This window comes from Eulemur rufifrons, chromosome 3, assembly GCF_041146395.1.
Source record: "Eulemur rufifrons isolate Redbay chromosome 3, OSU_ERuf_1, whole genome shotgun sequence".
Taxonomy (NCBI): Eukaryota; Metazoa; Chordata; class Mammalia; order Primates; family Lemuridae; genus Eulemur; species Eulemur rufifrons.
Window position 1 is genome coordinate 1,866,404 of NC_090985.1, and position 14,815 is coordinate 1,881,218.

At 60.9% G+C, this 14,815-nt stretch overlaps 1 protein-coding gene across 1 annotated transcript in view; it reads left to right on the forward strand.

Moving 5' to 3' along the window:
- CEMIP (cell migration inducing hyaluronidase 1) overlaps nucleotides 1–14,555 on the forward strand; it is a 150,925-nt gene extending 136,370 nt beyond the window's left edge. The window contains exons 22-29 of the mRNA XM_069466540.1: nucleotides 133–348; nucleotides 3,320–3,531; nucleotides 4,754–4,939; nucleotides 7,738–7,942; nucleotides 8,078–8,164; nucleotides 8,630–8,787; nucleotides 10,818–10,918; nucleotides 12,667–14,555. Coding sequence (XP_069322641.1) covers nucleotides 133–348; nucleotides 3,320–3,531; nucleotides 4,754–4,939; nucleotides 7,738–7,942; nucleotides 8,078–8,164; nucleotides 8,630–8,787; nucleotides 10,818–10,918; nucleotides 12,667–12,794 — 1,293 coding nt within the window. The 3' untranslated portion in view covers nucleotides 12,795–14,555. The remainder of the gene's footprint in view (nucleotides 1–132; nucleotides 349–3,319; nucleotides 3,532–4,753; nucleotides 4,940–7,737; nucleotides 7,943–8,077; nucleotides 8,165–8,629; nucleotides 8,788–10,817; nucleotides 10,919–12,666) is intronic.
- Nucleotides 14,556–14,815: the final 260 nt, after the last annotated feature.

Sequence of the window (14,815 nt, forward strand, 5' to 3'; positions counted from 1 at the left end):
CACCGCGCCCGGGCACCTTTGCTTTGGCTGGTTAGTAATGTCAGTGGAAATCGGAAACCTCGCCCCGGCCTGGCGACAGCTGCACTTTCCCTTCACCTGGGGCCCAGCCTGACTCTCCCGGGCTCTGTCCAGATTACTTCCAGAGTGTTCTTTGGAGAGCCTGGGCCCTGGTTCAACCAGCTGGACATGGATGGGGACAAGACGTCCGTGTTCCACGACGTCGATGGCTCCGTGTCCGAGTACCCCGGCTCCTACCTCACCAAGGACGACAACTGGCTGGTCCGGCACCCGGACTGCATCAGCGTCCCGGACTGGAGGGGCGCCATCTGCAGCGGACGCTACGCACAGGTGGGGACCCCTTCTGGGGGCCGGTCGCTCGCTCACTCACATAGCAAGCATTTATTGAGCACCTACTGTATGTTAGGTCTGTGCCAGGCCAGAAAGAGACACACAATTCTTTTTTCTTCTTCTTTATTTTTCCCCTTTATCCAACAGGACTTTTACAAAGTCAAAGTCAGAGCACTTGGAAAGCAGAATGCTCAGGAAAGAAACCCCCTGGGTCACATGCTCGGATTCAGGTCGGGCTCCAGCAGTTACCGTGTGACCTCGGGCAAACTACTCACACACTCGCAGCCTCAGTTTTCTCACCCGTAAAATAGGGGTAATAGTGGAATCTTCTTAGAGACATTTTGGGGACGGCTTCGGATAGTATGTAAAATCCTTCACTGGCCCTATCCCGCAGAAGGTGGAATACAAGCCACACAGTCCTCTTAAATTTTCTGTTTTCCAGTAGAAAAATTTTAAATTTTTCTAGTAAAAAGAAACTGGAGAAATTTTTATTAATATTTTATTTAACAAAGTATACTCAAAATACTATTATGTCACCATTGTAATCAATATAAAAATCAATGAAACAGTTCATATGTTTTTCAGTTCTAAGTCTTTAAAATTCACCATATATTTTATACTTATAGCCCACTCCCTTTTAAACAAAGTGAAATGTAGTCCTACCAAAGCAATACAGTTGTGTTTAATGGGAAAAATTATTTTTATGTTTTTATTGCTCTGTCATAGTTGTGTATGCTGTGGGGGTACATGTGGTACTTTGCTACACGCACACAATGTGTAACGTTCAGATCAGGGTAATTGAGACAGGAAGAAATGTTTTACACTGCTTTGGTTTTGAAATTTAAATTTAGTGAGAATGAAAGTTAAAGTTCAGATCCTGAGCTCCAAGTCCAGAGCTCGGTGGCTGCCGTGAGGGACAGCGCAGGTCCAGACCGCCCCCGGCCTGGAGCAGAACCGAAAACGTTGCCACTGTTACGTTGTTGTCACTGCTAGCATTCGTTACATTGTTGTCACTGCCGGTATTCGTTACATTGTTGTCACTGCCGACATTCGTTACATTGTTGTCACTGCTGGCGTTCCTTACATTGTTGTCACTGCTGGCATTCGTTACATTGTTGTTCACTGCTGGCATTCGTTACACTGTTGTCACTGCTGGCATTCGTTACATTGTTGTCACTGCTGGTGTTCCTTACATTGTTGTCACTGCCGTACTCGATGGGTGACTGATGAATACGTGAGTAGGGGGAGGAGGCTCGGGAAAGGAAGACTTGCTGGATTCGGAGGGCAGCAGGGGGCCAGGCTGTCCCAGGTGGGGAAGGACGCAGGTGTGAATGAAGAAGTTGCTTCATGGCTGTCCTGCAAGGCAGGCACTGTCATCATCACGGTGGACGTCAGGAATCAGGGTGTTGGGAAATAGCCAAATGGTGGCTTTGGCGTGGAGGAGAGGGGGCAGAGGGAGCTAGGATCAGACTGGGGAGGAAAGGCCACAGGGACACAGGGTGCTGGAGTGGGGGCAGGAGCTGGCATTCAGGAAGGAGGACACTGGTCAGGGAGGGCAGGGCAGGGGCAGGAAGCCGAGGGCAGCTCTCCCTGCGGTAGGAGGTGAGGTCATGTGCGGAGAATGCGGGGAGTGGGCTGGAGCTGGTAGCCTGCAGATGGTGACAAAGTCTCGGAGAGCTGTCATAGAGTGGAGAGTGCTGACAAGCGGCTTGTGGAGGGAGCGCGGACAGTGCTGCACGCCCAGTAGATACACTTCTGAGGAGGCGCCTGTCCCAGACGGTGGGACTTTCTCAGCCTTGCTCGCTCAAGAGCCCCGGGACAGGAGGGGCCTGTGGGATGACAGGGGCTCCTGCCGTGAGTGGACAGGCGAGGGCTGAGATGAGACTGGGGGCAGGTGGGGGCCTGGGGGGCTGGGCAAGACAAGGAGGGACGTGGAATCAGAAGGGAGCTGGCAGCCGGGGACTTGTCCTCCATAACTGGAGGACGCCCAGACCCTCAGCCCCGCGGCCACGCGCTCAGCATCCCACGAGCAGCCTTCATGTCCCTTCCGCCCTCTCTCTCTGACACAGTGCTTGTCCTCTGTAGAAAATGCTGACGGTTGGAGCCAGACTATGGTCACTGCAACTGGTTAATATTTTCAGTAATCTCCTTCCTTCACTCTGCAGCTTACAGATGCTTGCACACACCTGTTACCTTTCACACTCACGGCAGCTCCATCCGATGGGCAGAGGTGAAGGTTTTCCTAACGTCTCCGAGGTGGTAACGCTAGACAGGATGGCAAGGTCCCCCTTCCAAAGCACAGTGTCACTGCACACGGCGGTGGCCTATCCTGGCCACGGCAACAGGACGTGGCCCCGTGAACGCAGGGTGTGCCACACACGGGCCACGGCATTTCAAACGGAGGCTGGGCTGGTGCGTCCAGGCTCTGTGGTCCCCAGAACTCAATGCTGACAGTTTTGCTCTCAGTGTTTCGTGTGAAATGAGACACGATTTATTCATCTAGTGTCACTGACACCACACGGACTGGCCTCGGGGACCATGCTGAGAACTAGGGGGACAGGTGGGCAGCACGCCCAGGCGCTCTCTCCGATGCGCGCAGAGCCGCCGCCGGTCAGGGCGAGTCACCTTCGCGGTGGAATCGTGAACGTCCCCCCTCCCCCCTCCCTCCTCCCCCCTCCTTCCACAGCTCTCTCCTTCACCCGAATCTGCCGTCTTGCTACGAAGCAAACTCCCCCCAATTTTCCACCGGTAGCCCCTCCACAGCGCACTGGTGGGCTGCAGAGGCGGCTCGGGCTGCGTCCCCAGCAGGAGACGTCCCCTCGTGTGGCCTTTCCTTCACACAAGCCTCCTGACGGGCTGCCAGGAGGAGGCGCCTTCGCGAGTGCGACTGTGCTCAGACGTTAACCAGACGCGCTTAGAATAATCCCCTGTAGTAGCCTCACTGTGCGTTTCCTTTTTTGGGTTTTCAAAGATGTACATCCAAGCCTACAAGACCAGTAACCTGCGAATGAAGATCATCAAGAACGACTCCCCCGGCCACCCCCTGTACCTGGAGGGGGCCCTGACCCGGAGCACCCACTACCAGCAGTACCAGCCCGTCGTCACGCTGCAGAAGGGCTACACCATCCACTGGGACCACACGGCACCCGCGGAACTCGCCATCTGGCTCATCAACTTCAACAAGTGAGTGGGGCCCGGCCAGGCCCGGCGGGACCGGGGACGGCTGTTCTGGCTGAGCTCAAAGTCCCGGACTTGCCGCACACAGAACCTCTGGCCAGCCAGGTGACCCCGCAGGAGGTACCTGGAGAGTTGACAGCACCCAGGCGTCAAGAATCAGGCTGAGGCCGGGCGCAGTGGCTCACGCCTGTAATCCTAGCACTCTGGGAGGCCGAGGTGGGAGGATCACTCAAGGTCAGGAGTTTGAGACCAGCCTGAGCAAGAGCGAGACCCCGTCTCTACTAAACAAAATAGAAATAAATTAGTTGGGCACCTAAAAATATATAGAAAAATTAGCCGGGCATGGTGGTGCATGCCTGTAGTCCCAGCTACTCGGGAGGCTGAGGCAGTAGGATCGTTTAAGCCCAGGAGTTTGAGGTTGCTGTGAGCTAGGCTGATGCCACGGCACTCACTCTAGCCTGGGCAACAGAGAGAGACTCTGTCTCAAAAAAAAAAAACAAAAAACAAAAAACAAAACCCAAAAATCAGGCTGAGCCCCCACTGTGGGCCTGGGTGGCCTTGGGCGGGGGCAGCTGACCTCCGGGGGCCTCCCTTGCTCCGTCTTTGGGACGGGGAGGTGCTGCCTGCAGGTGCGCAGTGAGGATGACGTGGGCTGACGTGCGGCAGGCGTTCCACCCCGACCTGGCGTTGCCAGGTGCTCACCAGATGGCAAAACCCCCGGGTGTTACTGTCACCATTTTACAGAGCGAGGAGGCTCTGCGAGGTGCAGGGACTGGGCCGAGGGCACCCAGACAGGGCTTCGCATGTTGGTGTGCGAGTGTTTTCTGTGCATGTTGCTCACCTGCCACGGTACCCCTGTGAGAAAGACGTTTATCAGACACGGAAAGCGAGACCCAAAGAGATGAAACGGGCCCTCCGATCGCACTGGACCCCGAGGGGCCGCACCGAGGTCCTGCAGACCCTGCGCCCTTTACAGCCCAGCGAAAGGATGTCCTTTCCCTGCCAGTGTGGGCGCTGGGACCCGTCTGGGTGCTCCTGTCACTGGGAGCCACCTTCTGTCCCTCTCCTCGCCCTTTGCACTCAGGCAGTACCACAGCAGGGTCCTTCCCACACTCCCCATGCGCAAGTGGGGTGCTGTCTGGTGGGGACCCTTCTGTCTCTCTCTGGGCGCGGAAGGCCCCGTGGCCCGGACGTCCTCGCCTCTGACCCGACTCCGCTCCGCTCCCAGGGGCGACTGGATCCGAGTGGGGCTGTGCTACCCGCGAGGCACCACCTTCTCCATCCTCGCGGACGTGCACAATCGCCTGCTGAAGCAGACGTCCAAGACGGGCACCTTTGCGAGGACCCTGCAGATGGAGAAACTGGAGCACGGCCACCCCGGCAGGAGCCACTACTACTGGGACGAGGACTCGGGGTGAGTGGGCGCGCCGGCGCTGCAGGGCGGCGGCTTGGCCTCAGGGACCCCGAGGACAGCCACGTAGCCGGTGCCGGTTAACGCGGCACTTTCCTAGGCACCTCCTGGGCCGTGTGCTCCAATAACATCTCAACACCGTTAAGCTTTGGGACTAAAACAGCCTGTTACATACACGTGGGCTTTAGGGACTCTGCCTATTTCAGGAAAAAGGTGAAGGCAGTGATCTTGGAATCCAGAAAGCATAGTGCGTCATCCCAAATCCTCAGGACACCCACCTGGGGCAGAGGCTTCTATCTCTGCCTTAGGGGAGATGAGAGCGGCTCGCTGGTGACCACAGCTCACAGCCGGCCCTGCTGGGTTTGGGCCTGTTGTCGATGGGGCCGTGGGAGAACGCAGCTTCCCAACACGGCCCAGGGTGACCTCCCTGGCCCCCGAGACTCGGCACGGCTGGCCAGCCAGGGCGCCCTCTCGGTGGCTGAGCCACGCGCCCAGCCCGCCCGTCAGAGCTGCCCTCGCTGCCCCGGGACAAGGAGGACGAGGGGCCGGGCCGGGGCCAAATGTGAGGAAGGCGAGTCCCTGAGACGCCGTCCATGCAGATTTTCTCTCGTTTTAGGATCATGGGAAATAGCGTGTTCAAAAGATGGGAATTTTTCAAGTGGAAACTGCCACTAAACGAGTTGAACCACTTTGATCAAAAGGTTTAAAATCCAAGATTTGTCCCCTTATCACCTTAAGCAGGTTTTGCTGCGTCATTTAGCCTTTCTGTCGGTGCTCAGCAGTCCCGGGCCCCTCGGTTGGGGGTCGCGCTCCCGTGCGGTGCCGCCTGCTGACGGCCGGGCTGCGGGCGCTGTTTCCTGCGGAGGAGGCTCCACACCCAGGCTCGTTGAACCTCAGGGTGTTTTTAGTCTTTCTGCCTTAACAATTTGTCATTCTTTCTCGAACGGAGACCACCTGCCACAGTGGCTACTGTCCTATCTACTACTGGCTGGGACTCTTGACAACCAGCTTGTCATTAGGGTAACATAAAAATAAGTAGCTAGGGTGAAATACACAGGCTCTGAACCATCTCTCAGTGTTTCTGGGTTAGTAACCCCGGCTAGCTGAGCTTACCGGCCGCCCCTAAGCAGGGATTATTCGGTTACGAATCCGTGTGGCATGGGGGTGCACAGCCCCGACTCAGGACCCGGTGGCAGCCAGGGTCTGAGAGAGGCTGGCAGGCGGCCATGCTGCTCTCGTCCCTCCCGGGACCGCACAGCTCAGCCGACGGCGGCACGTCCCAGTCCTAGGTCGGAGCTGGGGAGGGCAGCTGCGACCTGTAGAACAAGGAGTGCGGGCGAGCTGGTCTTTTAGGTCCCCCCCGGTTCAGGTAACCGGCTGCATGTGGCAACAAGGAAGCCCCAATACTGCTAAGTCTTGTGCGGAAACCCCAGACCAGTCCCACCTCTGCACGTCGGTGCCAGGGTGGTTTGACCCTGTTGGAGCCTCCAGGGCAGGCATGGCCATGGGCCCCACCAGCTGCCGGCCCCCCGCTGCTCTGCGGGGCGCAGGGAACGCAGGGGGGGTGCACTCCACTCTCAGCCCTGGGCGTGGGACCCTCTAGCAGCTTCTGCTTCGTGCAAGGATCACGTGATGCAAGAAACACAAAGTTCTTGATGCGGGTGGCTTGAAACAGAAAGCCCCTGGAGGGAGCTCAAAGTGGCCGTGCTACTGAGGGGACGCCAAGGCGCCTTCAGGACGCACAACCCCAGCCGGGCCCCTGGGCTCTGGCGCTGAGCACAGCCAAGGCCCCGGGTGGAGGTGGCCCACCTGTCCCTTCCCTCTTTCTCACGGTCCCACGTGTGCACACGCATGCTCGGCCTCACGTGTCAGCTCCTTGCTGCGCTGCCACCTGCTCCCAGTCCCTCAGCAGGCACGTGGCACGGAATGGCTGAGCCGGCCCACTCCACGTGGCCTTCCACCACATACCAGCCGGGAGTGGACAGGACCCCCTGGGCCTGGCGAGAGGGAGAATCGTCTCGGTTACTGGGTAGCCAATCAGTGGCCCCTCTGTGGTCCCAAGTGTGCCCGGCTGTGTGGTGGGCGCTGGGGGTCACGGCAGTGCCGTGGTCCGATGGGGCTTGGGGCGCGTCGTGGAGAGGGTCTGTGCTAGTTAGGCCATGTGGCGTCATCCCAGGCTGCAGAGGTGGGACCCAGCCTGACAGCACTTTCCTGAGCCAGAGGAACAGGGACGACGAGTCCCAAGTCACTGCCTTGGTTTCCTCATAATCTGACTCCCTGGACCAGAGAGTCAGCTTTTGTCACAATAATTACTTCTAATAAGGTATAAAATAATGTTTGGGATAAATTAGGGTTTGGAGAAAACCGGAGTTAGGAAGGCGGAGAGCGTGTCCTCGCCAGGCACAGTGATGGGGGCCCAGCTCTGTCACTTCCCGGCTGCGTGGCCCTGGGCACGTCACTGCATGTCTCTGAGCCACGGGTTCCTCACCGGGAAGTCAGGATGACAGTAGTGTGGCCTGGATAGGACCGTTCGAAGGTTCAGAGAGATAAAAAGTTGATTCACGGTGTGTGCCTGGCATGGCGTGTAGCACGTGCTCAGAACACAATTGCTGTCGTCGTTAAAGCATTTTTCCCAATGCGCTTTTTAAAATTTCTCCAAGCACACATAGCCCTCTGGTGGACACGGCTGTGTCCTCAAGGCCTGCGGGTCTGACCGCGCAGCAGAGACGGCGCACGGCGCGTGAGGGTGGCGGGAGGAGGGGTTGGATGCGAGGCTGAGGCCCCCACGCCCCCACGTGCAGGCTGCTGTTCCTGAAGCTGAAGGCTCAGAACGAGAGGGAGAAGTTTGCCTTCTGCTCCGTGAAGGGCTGCGAGAGGCTAAAGATCAAGGCGCTCATCCCCAAGAACGCGGGCGTCAGCGACTGCACCGCCGCGGCCTACCCCAGGTTCACCGAGAGGGCCGTGGTGGACGTGCCCATGCCCCGGAAGCTCTCTGGTGCTCAGCTGGTGAGTGGCAGCCGCCGTCGGGCCCAGACCCCACGAGGCTGCTCCGCTCCGCGAGCCCCTCCTGACGCGGGCTGGGGGGCGGGCGCCGGGGGAACGGCCAGGCCTGACCCCTGCCCGGGGTTCGTTCCCTCCCAGAAGACCAAGGACCGCTTCCTGGAGGTGAAGCTGGAGAGCTCCCGGCAGCACTTCTTCCACCTGCGGAGCGACGCGGCCCACATCGAGGTGGGTGTCCCTGCCCGCGGGGTCCCACTGCTCATGGGGAGGCGGCGGCAACACGTCTTGACACGCTGGGCGGCTCTGGTTAAAACAAGGAGGGTTTTTCTCTCCCAGTTCAGGGGCCTGAAGTCCAGGCGCTGGCGGGCCAGCTCCTGCTGGACCCTCCGAGGGAGACTGTCCCCCATCTCCCTCTGTGCTGTCTCCGGGTCCAGGGCCTACCCCAAATCCCAGATGATTTCATCTTGAAATCCTTAATTATGTCCACCAAGACCCTGTTTCCAAACAGGGTCCAGGTGGGTGTGGCTCTTGGGGACCACGATTCCAGCCACTACTGGGGGCTCCGAGGAACGCAGGGGTTGATGCTTCGAGCAGCCGCGCAGGCAGCCTCTGTCTGTGTCCGCACGGGAGCCGCCCAGGCGGAGACCCTCGGCCCCCCCCCCGCCGCCTCACCGGGTTGCCTTGGCTCCGCAGGTGGACGGGCGCAAGTACCCTGGCGCGGAAGACGGCATCCAGGTCGTGGTGATCGACGGGCGCCACGGACACGTGCTGAGCCACACCAGCTTCCGGAACTCCATTCTGCAGGGCATTCCGTGGCAGCTCTTCAACTATGTGGCAGCCATACCTGACAAGTGAGTCTGTGCCTCTGTCCCTAGAACTGGCCGGTGGCACAACAGACCCCTGGGCTCGGCCCTCCCTGTCCCTGAGGCCGTCACCACAGACGGTCTGAGAACGCTCAGAGGGTCCGCAGGTGCCTGCAGGGTTTTGCTGAACCGCGGCCGCTCCTCCGGGCCGGCCGGATGCTTCTGTGGGATGATGCTTTCCTGCGCAGATTCATACAGAAGGACGAGATTTACTAATTTGGGAAAAATAGGTTTATCATCTAGTGATCAGTAGTTGTCACGCCTTTTTTGGCCGGGGACTTTTTCTGGAAATGAAACAGGATGCAGAAGCTTGAAATAAGAGCCTAGAACTGGGCTGCCCTGTTCGGAACAGCCTGGGAGGCCCCTTTCAGCCGATGCCCTCCCCGAGGAGCCCTCACGGGGAGTGTGGGCTGCACTGGGTCCCAGCCAGGAACCGGCACCACCAGCCCCCTCTCTGGAAAGCAGAGGGAGTGGGCAAGGCAGGTCCTGCCCGCCCTTCCCACCCCCCACAGGCCACCCCTGGCCCCAGGGAAAGGAGAGGGCAGCTGCTCACACCAAACACCTCGAGGATGGCTTCCTGGGGCTGCCTCTCCCTGCCCCCTATGGGAGACCCCATGCCGGCTGGCGCAGGGGCCTGGAGGCCACGAGGATCGCACACCAGGGCAAGAGGGGCGCCTGGCGGGGCAGGCCGGCTTCTGGGCAGCGTCAGCAGGCTGTGGTGGCACAAGGAGCCCGTCTCCCTGCGCCGCTGCCGTGAGCTCGCCCAGATCCCAACTAACGGGCGTGACCCGTGCCTGAGTCCACCCGGCAGGAAGGCTGAGCTCCACCCAGGGCCGTCAGCTTCCTTCTGAAACGGAACGAGGGGGAAACATCCCCGGGAACAGAGGCTGAAGCCGAGGATGGGTCTGCAATGAGCCCTCTCGCCTCGGCGGGTCTCACCGCACTGTCCCTCGGGCCTCCCAGCACAGCCTCTGCCCTTTTAGAGCTTTTCTGCAGCTCCCAGGGGGACACAGACAGAGGTGGCGACGGGCCCCCGAGCCCCATACAGGTTTTCCCTGTCTGGACTGTGGTCTGTGGTTACGGAGCTCCTCAGAGACGCGAGCGGAGGCCCCGCCGAGCCCCTGCCCCGTTTCCGTTCCCGAGTGGGTGCTCACTCCCTGCCGTCTGGCCAGCCCGCTGCGCCTGCCGCCGCGAGGCTGTGTTCCCAGACACGAGACTGAACACACGCGTCACCCAAGGTGGGGACCAGACGCTCCTTGTTCCCAAGCTGGACTTTCGCAGGTTGGTCCTTCGGGCTGACACACTGCTCACACCTCCGCCCTCCAGGCACAGTCCCCTTGGCAGGTCCCCCTAGGCCACTTGCCTCGGTCTCCCCGTTTGCAAAATGGAGGCCGTAACCGTGCCCTGCCTGACCTGGGGGCAAGGTGACGTGAGTGCAAGAGGTCGGCCTAAGCCTGTGGTAGCCACACGGTGCTCTCCCCAGAAAGATCTCAAACCGGCCGTCCCGCCACTCAGGGAGGCTGGCTCGGGCTCCAGGAGAAACCTGGCACGGGGCTGCGGGCCCTTAGCCTGCACACAGCCCCCTGGAGATCGCGTCCAATGCAGGTTCCGATGTGGAAACTGCCGCAGGTCGGGTCTGTGGTTCACAGGAGATCCCAGGTGACGAGGGCTGCTGGTCCCCAGGCGCTAGTGCCATCGCGGCTCCTGGGCGGCTTTGTGGTTTCACAGATGCTCCCGTCCTCTTTCCCTCGCTGCCCTCCTCCTGGGAGTGGGCTTCCCTGTCACCATGTTCCTGTCCTGCCTGGGGACAGACGTGTACAAGCAGCCAGGCTTGGGGAAGGCCACAGGCACGGCTCTGGCCAGATGCGTGGGAGGGTGCTCAGGATGCGCATCACCGCATGGAAAGAGCCCGTCAGCTCGGCCCCGGGACAGGCTGCCCTTTCCCGGATCCCTGGCCAGGCCCCTGGCGCCCGTCTGCTCGCTCACTCCGGCCGTCTAATCGGTCCCTTCTCGCTCAGCTCCATAGTCCTCGTGGTGTCAAAGGGACGATACATCTCCAGAGGCCCCTGGACCAGAGTGCTGGAAAAGCTCGGAGCAGACAAGGGTGTCAAGTTGAAAGGTAAGAGCACGGACTGTGTTGAAACTGCCCCCAAGCAGAGGAAGGCACAGGCCGGGCGCGGAGGCTGCTGTCCCTCGCTCGGTCCCTGCACCGCGTCCCACCAGGCTGGGTCCGGTCCCCTGCTCGGTCCCTGCACCGCGTCCCACCAGGCTGGGTCCGGTCCCCTGCTCGGTCCCTGCACCGCGTCCCACCAGGCTGGGTCCGGTCTCAGAACCCTCAGCACGGCCGAGGTCTATGGGAACAGGTGGGCCAGATGCCACCTATTTCCTGCCCGCACTGCAGTGACTTCACTTTAACTCGCGACCAGGCACTGAAGAAAATTGCTAGAGTTGTTCAGTTGTCTGCTGAGCAAGTGGGCTCTTTACCCAACCAGGCGTCATCAGAGGAGGGGCTCTGTCTACCCCTGCCCAGGTCTTGCCACCCCCACTGCGGGGGGCCCCCCATCCTCCTCAGCACCCCGGCTGGCGTCCACCCTCTGCGCAGCCCCTGCAGCTCGCAGAGCTCCGCCTGGCCCCCCTGAGCTGGCAGGGGGGAGAGAGCGAAAGCCCCGACAGCCCCCTAGCTTGTCCAAGGTCACGTAGCGCGTCTGAGGTCAAGCCCCCACAGACCTGCTGGCTGTGCTGGAGGAACCCGCTGGGACAGAAACGTCAGCGGGACACGTGCTGTGCTCACAGGCTAGATGCGGAGAGTCCTGGGGGAGGTGGCGAGGGCGGGAGAGCAGCTCTGCAGATGGTAGGGGTCACCCTGGCTGCTGTCGTGTCCTCTGGCTGACACTGTGTGACTGTCCCACCATTCACTAAGCACCGGTGCGGCAGGCGCCGTTACGTCCCTGTCGGATGAGGACGCTGAGAATTAGATAGTTAAGCCACTTGCTTAAGGTCAGGATTGGAGCCTAATCTTCCCAATGCAGAGCCAGGCTTCTTAGTTACTCCCCGTCCTGGCTACGGGAAACTATGGGATGTCTGTCCCAGGTAGCAACTGAAGCAAAGTCACAAACGGCGACAGCCCTTCAGACCTGCCCAAGGAGAACACCAGGGAAAGAGAAGCATCTTTTCCAGCCCTGGAATTAGGCTGGGGCCTCTGTCTTTTAAATTAAGACCCTGTTGCCAAAAGCTGATGTATGTAAGGTGACCTAAGTCAAGTGGCACTTGCCCGGTGGTGACAAATGTGTGCTGCCTGCCAGGCCGGGCTGCTCCTGAATCTAGACACGGATTCCCACGCCCCTGGGATGCTCGAGCTCTGCAAGGCGGAGAGCGCCGCGTGGGGTTCCGGGTCCAGAGTTCTAATCTGGGCGGCACCGGTTGCCCCGGGGCCTTGGGCAAATTCCTTCACTTCTCAGAACCCCCTGCCAGAGCCACAGAGTGACAGAGCTGGGGGAGGGACCGTGCAGAGCAGTGCCGTCGTTTGGCAGATGGGAACACCGGGCTTCAGAGAGGGGCAGGGACTCGCTAGTGACAGTAGGGTCCGCTCAAAGGCAAGCGGGTTGCTGGGGGGGGTCCTGCCTCCCGTCCCGCCCCATCTCCTGCTGTGGGTGGCTGTCCTGTGCAGAGTGGAGCCACACCCTGCCACGGGGCTCAGGCGTGACCCTGCACGCTCCATACGCACAAATGTCAGGGATCATCAGCCAGGCACCGCGCCCTGCCCAGAGGGGTGCAGTGCAGTGTGGCTACGGGGTGCCGGGTGGGGGTGGGGGTACAGCGGCCATTCTTGGAGGGGTTTTGCTCACCTGACCCATTGTTGCTTTCTAGAGAAAATGGCTTTCGTGGGCTACAAAGGCAGCTTCCGGCCCATCTGGGTTACTCTGGACACCGGGGACCACAAGGCCAAAATCTTTCAGGTCGTGCCCATCCCTGTGGTGAGGAAGAAGAAACTGTGAGGACGGCTGCCACCCGGTGCCCCCGTGGTGGACTGTGACGGTGACTTTGGCAGCAGCCTGGGGCAGGATGGCTGGTTCCCCCGGCCCCGCCCTGCAGCTGCCTGGGGAGGCCGCGTGTCGGCCCTGATGGGCAAGGGACGGACGCCAGAGCCCCTGGTGCTGCCGCCTGCCCCCACTCGAGCGTCTACCTGCAGCCCCTGGGGCGGCGTCGGCCCCTGCAGGGAACCTTCTCTCTCCTGCAGCCTCTTGGGTGCTTCTCCCACCTGTGCCTCTTCCGCAGGGGCTGTGGGGGCCACGTGTCCTGCTGGCTACAAAGGGCCCCGGCCTGCAAGGACGTGGCCTGGAGGGCTGGCCACTCACAGGTCCCCGTGGTCCCCGCAGACTCGTGAGGGCGGTAGATGCAGGAAAAGGAGCCCTGGCTTTAGGGCGACCTTTATTCCTGTAAGGAAGAGCCAACCCGCACGGGACAGCTCGCCAAACGGAACCACTGCCCATGGGAAGGAGGCACGCCCTGCCTCTGGCTGCGCCCACCTCTGAGACCAGGCGGGAGGCTGGCACTGGGACTAGGGGACTGTCAAAGGCCCTGGCGGTTCTGAGATAGCAGAAGTCTGTGGCATTTCCCACTGTACCTGGACCCAGCAGTAGGTGAGAACGTTCTCTGCTGCCGACATCCACCAGGGCACGCGGGGTGGAGCCGTGAGGACAGCCCGGGTTAGGGCTTGCGGTCCGCCGGGCGGGCAGTCAGGGCTCTGCCAGGCACAGAGCCCCAGGGAGGCACAGGACAGACCAGTGCCCGTCCAGAGGGAGGAGTGCAGGGCTCAGGGGCCAGGAAGGCTTCTCGCAGGAGGAGGCAGCGGTGAGGGAATGAAGGGTGGGGCGCATTGACGGGGACAGACGAGGCAGCCTCTGGAGTGGCTCAGGATTGAGCCCTCCCCGCCGCCGCCTGCCGAAGCTGCCGACCACAGGGCCACCCTCTGCCCAGGCTCGCTGCCCTCCATGGCAGGGGGGAGGCACGGGCGGGGCCGGTCATGCCCACGGCCCTGAGGGACTCGGTCCCCAGCCAGGCCCGCCTGTGACTCTGGGAGGGTGGAGCCAAGTCCCCAGGGGTGAGCTCCCGCCCTGGGGCCTCATCCGCACTCCGTGCAGGGAACAGAGGGTGGCTCTGTGGTTGGCAGCCTCCGGGGACGTGCTCCACTCACCGAGCTCGCGATGTCAGAGCTGGACAGGGCCCTGGAAAAGATCTAGTGCAAAGCCTTCTCTGTACACATGGGGGCAGGGGACCCGAGATGGGGAGAACCACACGGCCAGGGCCCTGGGAGCCCCAGCGCAGCACGTGCTGCCAAACCACACTGCCCGGCAGCCGGCCCAGAGCACCCGGCACTCCTGCGGTGGCTTCCGGAAATGGGGACGAGTCCTTGAGGGGAAGAAAATGATCAGAACAGAACGATAACCGCCGCTGCTGTCTGTTCCTGCTCCTCCGCGCACACCGACCTGCCTTCCCTGGGTCCCAGGTGCCAGGCCTTGCCCTGTCCACACTGCCTGCCGGCCTGCGCTCAGCGCCTGCAGCCGCCGTCATCCCGCCGGTGCTCCCTGGCCCTGCAGCTCTGCGGGCTGGCAGATGGGGTCAGGCACGCCGAAATGTTTCTGGAGAGCCTGGCTGATGTCGGGGTCTAGACCGTTGTTGGGCCCAGCCCTGCTCCTGTCAGCTGCCGGCTCACACCCTGCTATCTCCTGGGCTGCTCCAGAGAGAGCCGGCAGGCACCTGGGGAAAACCTGCCTGTGGCTCCTACATTTGTCCCCTGTCCTGCCTGGCTGCAACTGAGGCTCAAGTCCCCGGGTAGAACCAACTGCCAGAGAGCTCTTTCCCACCAAACCGGTCCTCCAGCCACTGGGAGGTGACAATGGGGCTCCAACTTTTAAGGTATGGCTGCTCCAAAGGCTACGATCACAGGAAGGACCTCGTCCAGGGAGATTAGCATGATGGCGACGGGAGGAGTTAAAATGACCTCATGTCCTTCTTG